The sequence below is a fragment of the Micromys minutus genome (assembly GCF_963924665.1).
Source record: "Micromys minutus genome assembly, chromosome: 4".
NCBI lineage: Eukaryota > Metazoa > Chordata > Mammalia > Rodentia > Muridae > Micromys > Micromys minutus.
In genome coordinates this window covers 26,566,833-26,572,319 of record NC_137973.1, presented here as the reverse complement: position 1 = coordinate 26,572,319, position 5,487 = coordinate 26,566,833, and the positions used below count along the sequence as shown (strand labels likewise).

The 5,487-nt window shown below is 49.8% G+C and overlaps 1 protein-coding gene across 1 annotated transcript; it reads left to right on the top strand.

The window, feature by feature from the left end:
- Positions 1–1,053: 1,053 nt before the first annotated feature.
- AQP10 (aquaporin 10) lies at positions 1,054–4,190 on the top strand (the record flags this gene model as incomplete). Its single annotated transcript, XM_080915962.1, has 6 exons — positions 1,054–1,152; positions 1,844–1,970; positions 2,699–2,836; positions 2,922–3,040; positions 3,275–3,492; positions 4,001–4,190. The coding sequence occupies 6 exons, from the start codon at positions 1,054–1,056 to the stop codon at positions 4,188–4,190; spliced, it is 891 nt and encodes a 296-aa protein (XP_080772088.1).
- Between the last annotated feature and the right edge of the window lie 1,297 nt (positions 4,191–5,487).

The following is a 5,487-nucleotide window of genomic DNA, read 5'->3' as shown; positions in this document are numbered from 1 at the left end:
GTTACATAGACAAATCCTGTCTCACTGCCCTACCCCCCAAAAAAACTCCTGGCATGTAGCTCAGTATTTAGATCAGGATGGCCTCAAATTCACAGAGGTCCCTGCTGGAATTAAAGGGATGATCCATTATACCCAGTTAGCTGGAGATTTTATTAAATACTTTAAAATTAATTAATGCATTATCATCATCATCATGATTATTATTATGAGACAGAGTCTGTGTAGTTTCTCTCTGGATGTCTTGGAATTCATTATCTATATCAACTTTGAACTCAGAGAGCAACCTGCTTCTGCCTCCAAAGTGCTGGGATTGCAAGTGTCACAGAAAGTAACGCATGCTTAGGCATGGGTGTGGGTTCCTCAAGGGAGTTATGATTAATGAGCATGTCTTAGCATTAGCCATGTATAGCTCAACCTGCCCCGCTATGGTGCTTATGCTATATCTTAAGAGGTTGCTATAGAAACGATAAAAAAAAATACCCATTTTCTTTCTCTTGATATTAGGTTAGAGGTCCAGAGGGGCCTTGGATGGAACCAGGAACCACCAGGATTACACTACAGCCGTTGGTTAGAGTCCTAGAAGATGACAGGGTTTTCAACTGGGAAGACAGAAGGGTCTTAAGCAGTTGAAAGCTGTGCTGGATTCTTCTTAGTTGTTGAGAAGCTCCAATTAAAATCCTAGAGGAGGGGCTGCTTTTCCTTTTCAAACCTTTCTAGCCTACTCCAGGGTTGTCTTTAGGACCAAGAGAACTGATGTGTGAGGCAGGGTCCCTCCCATCAGCATAGGAGAAGCCAACCCCGTGAGGAATGGGAGGAAGGGCAGAAGAAACAGAGCTTGACCAACCTCCTTACCTCCTAGCTTCTCCATGTCAGAGAGAGCCACCCCTGCTCCCAGGTTACACGTGTCACAGATGTAACTGTCATTCTAGAGCTGAGATAACGGGTTTTAAAGTCTCTTTCTTATCGTCCCCTTGGCCACCAATAATTGTGTGTGTAGGAGCTGTGTGTCCGAGCAGTCGGGAAGAGCCGTGAGCTGTGACAGGTGGTCCCACCATGGCCCATACTCTGCTTGAAATCAAGGCCCACCTCCAGATCCGAAGCCTCATTGTCCGACAGTGCCTGGCAGAGTTTCTGGGTGTATTTGTGCTCTTGGTAGGTGGGGTAGTTGAGGGGAAGTGAGGTTTCTGGCTCTTCTTACTGTCATTTCCCCCGTGTTTCGCTTCCTTTCACCTCATTTCTTCTCTCTTCTCTTATTCTCTCTCTTTTACTCCCCCTCTTATGATTTAAGGTCTCACTTTGTGTCTTAGGCTGGGCTCCACAGTCTTCAAGGGCCCTCCCAGCTTGGCCTAGTTTTACCCTTTTTATAAAGTATCTTATTTCTATACGTACCTGGCAGAGGAGATGCCATGATGGGAAAGGTGGTTCTCCAGGGCAAGGCTCACCCATTGTACTCCGGATGTGCTGATTTTAGTGATTTACCCAAATGCAGGAAACTTGACTGTATAATTTGTGGTAGTGGGGGGACTATGTTTGGGCTCTCCCCTAAGTAAGATTTATTTCTTATTTATTATATTAATATGTAGCCTTGGCTGCCTGGAGCTCACAGAGACTTCTGTAAATCTGGGATTTACACAAAAGGGACCACTACACCTGGCCCCCACTTCTTCCTTCTCTCATCTCTCACCTTTCTTCTTCTTCTTTTTTTTTTTTTGCCTCTGATTCTCCTATTTCCTGTTCCTGTTTCCCTTCTTTGTTAGTTTCTCAAATTTATTTCTTTTTCCTGGTGGCTTCCTGCACCTGCTCAATCTTTTCCCCATTGGTCTCCGGCGACTCTCCCCACCAGCTCCTCACCCAGGGGTCCGTGGCCCAGACTGTCACTAGTGAAGAAAGCAACGGCAACTTCTTTACCACCTACCTGGCCAGCTCTCTGGCTGTTGTGATAGCTATCTACGTGGCCGGCAACGTCTCAGGTGAGTAGGGTGGGGTCTGAACGTCGGAGCACAAGACATGCAAGTGAATGCATGACTGGGAAAAGCTAGATTCTTTTGGTGATGTGTGGGCATTATCACCTGGAGCTTGACCAGTGTTCTGGACTGAGAGATGGCCTTAGGCTCATCCAGTCCCTTTCCTTCATGTAGTTCACTGCTCCTACTCCTCACAGAAGATGCCTAGCTTACTCAGGCAGAAATCTATAGCAGAGTGTTGAGGATAATTACTATGATTTTGTGCCTCATGTGGACTCAGGATCTCACCAGCCTGTCTCTTCATACGTGTATTAGTGTGCCTGGGCTGAGCCTCCAGACAGTGTGCTGGAGGAGGCACATCTTTTCAGGCTCATATTTTGGTTTCACTGTATGATCTTGGCAAATCGCTTTTTAAAAGCCATCTGTTTGGGTGTTTTGCCTGGATGTATGTCTGAGCAAGTGCATGAGATTCCTGGAAGAGGGCACCGTATCCCCTGGGACTGGAGTGACAGACTCTTTCTCAGCTGCCATGTGGGTGCTGATAACTCAAGGTCCTTTCCAAGAGCAACCTTTGCTCTTGATCGCTGAGCCATCTCTCCAGTCCACAAATCATCATCTGCATGAGGCGTGTTTAAACTATGTAGTGGAAAGAAGCATCATAGGAGAAGGTATGGTGCTGTGACAGTGTTTAGCAGTGGTTCCTAATACTGCTTTTCCCCATTGGTCTTGTGAAGGAGCCCACCTAAACCCAGCCTTTTCCCTGGCCATGTGCATGGTGGGACGCTTCCCCTGGGCCAAACTCCCCATTTACTGCTTTGTGCAACTGCTGTCTGCTTTCTGTGCCTCAGGAGCCACCTACATTCTCTATTATGGTAAGAGAGCAGGACTAGGGACAGCTGTGGGCAGAGGTTTTAGATAAACGAAGATGGAAACTCTGAGTATCCCTCTCTCCTGAAGATGCCCTCCAGAACTACACAGGTGGGAACTTGACAGTGACGGGTCCCAGAGAGACAGCTTCCATTTTTGCCACTTACCCTGCCCCATATCTGTCCCTGAACAATGGCTTCTTGGATCAGGTAAGTGTGAGCAGATATGGGAAGGTATGTCCAGACCTTTGCCTTGTCTATTGGGATCCCAAGCCATTGTTCAGGTTTTGGGTGGAATATAGGGCTCATTCCACCTTAGCAGCCATGGGCTTCTGTCGCACAGATGGCATGGAGGTGGTGGCATGGAGGGTTTGCGTGACAGAGGGCAAATGAGGCACCCACGTGACAGTTGATGGTTTTCCTTCTACCTCCATTGACCCCAAGGTTCTGGGTACCTGGATGCTGATTGTGGGACTGTTGGCTATCCTGGACAGACGGAATAAAGGGGTACCTGCAGGTCTGGAGCCCGTGGTGGTGGGACTGTTGATCCTCACCATTGGACTGTCCATGGGTGTTAACTGTGGCTTTCCACTCAACCCTGCCCGGGACCTGGGCCCAAGGCTCTTTACCTACTTTGCTGGCTGGGGCCCTGATGTCTTCAGGTAGGGGACAGCTTCTCTGGTTATGGTTCTTTGTTCACCCCTATTAACAGCTTTGCCCATGTTTCTCCAGATGATCCTCCTGCCTTCCAAGTGCTGGGATTGAAGGCCTGCGCTACTATGTTCAGCCCTTTTTTTTCTACTTATACTCTCCTCTTGCATTCTAAAAACCAGTGTTCCTTCTTCAGCTGGCAAATTCTCTCTTCCTTTGTAGCCCTCCTGCATCCCACCCCCTTCTCATGCATACAGTAGATCCAGAGGAGTCCTTGGGCATGCCATACTACTACTTAGGGTTTTGGTGACTCCATCCATAAAAGTCTATTCAGTTCATTCTACAAGACTAGAGGCTGGACTAAGCTCTGCTGGGGGATACCTTCCTAAGTGCTTCCCATGAATGAATGTGACCCCATGCTCACTGTTGGATATGTCATGAGAGGAACTAGTCCCGGCTTATGGGGAGAGGTGTGTCTAAGAGCCACCTCTGACACCTCCCTTTGTCCTTCCATTGCAGTGCTGGTAATGGCTGGTGGTGGGTGCCTGTAGTGGCTCCTATGGTTGGGGCAACCCTGGGCACGGCCACATACCAGCTCCTGGTGGCTCTGCACCACCCTGAGGATTCAGAGCCAATTCCAAAGGTGACAGCATCTCAACCCAAGGCTTCAGACTTGGCTACTGTAGCTCAGCTGGAGTGTAAGCTGTGATGATGACCAGCCTTCTCTCACTCTGCAAGAGCACCATGATCTGGCCATAATGCAAAACAGATATTCTTTGTATTAATATGCCAGATCAAGACACTTTTTTTTTTTTTTTTTTACCATTCTTGAACGACACCAAACTGGTCTTCTTACGCCCGGAGCCTTCTAGGCATGCAGTTCCTTAAAGTAGCCGCCAGGGGGCGAGCACGCGGGCCGCTGGCTTTGGGAAGGTTTCTAGAATCGGGTGGGTGGGGGAGGGGTCCTCCGATCCTTTGAGGGGTAGGGCCTGAGAGCTTCTGCAGAGAAGCTTGGTTTCCGCGGCTGTCCCTTCTTTACTTTTTCCGCCTTAAGACAAGGTCTTCTATGGAGTCCTGAAATTTTCTATGTAGACCATACCGGCCTTGACTTCAGTCAAGAGAGCACAACGTGTGATCCAACAAGAGTGATTCTTTTAACAAATAAAACCCAATTTAAGTTCGACTCGGAAGTGATGGAACACGCCTCGGGTCTCTGAGAGTTTCAGGCCTTTCGGAGCTACACAGTGAGACACCCCCTCCCACCCCCGACTCAAAACAACAACAACAACACAACAAAACCACTTGTATTTTGCGGTATTAGGGATTTGATTTAGGGCCTAGGCAAGGGCTCTGCCTCGGAGCTATCTCCCTGTCTTCTGGCGCCAGCTCGGACAATCTTAACGTTTCCTACCTTTGGCCTGACAAGTGCGCCTCCCCTGTAGTCCAACGACCTCAGATAGTTCTTCGAGGTGTGTGTGTGTGTGTGTGTGTGTGTCGCACACGCAATATACCACCCAAAGGACGTGGTAGGGGGCAAAGTCAACTCAGCGTCGGGAGAACCAAGCAGAGAAACTGAGGCACAACACCCAGTCACTGCCTAGCTGTGCCTTCTCAGGAAACTGAAAGGCCTTGAGACGAGCCAGGGCGAGGAGGGAAGCGCAGCCGAGAGAGAAGCGTGCTAAGGGGCTAGAGAGAAGGGTGCTAAGGGGCTTCTTCATCGCTTCTCCCGCACCGGGCTCCTCCCCGGAGATGTTTTCTGGCAGAGAAAGCAGCCATTCGCTCGGCTTCTGGCTTCCAAAATAAAGCAGCAGCATCCCACCGTCCTCCAGCCTCGCAGATTGTCTGCGTGTCCGGGGCTGGAGCTTGGGACTCCCCCTCCTCTCCACACCAAGATGGCGCACGCCGCGCCCCTTACCTCCCCAAAGCCCCTCCCGCCCCCCGCCCGCGGCCGCAGCCGTCACTTCCGCCCCGCGGCCGAAACTGACACAAAGTAGCGGGCCGGGGCC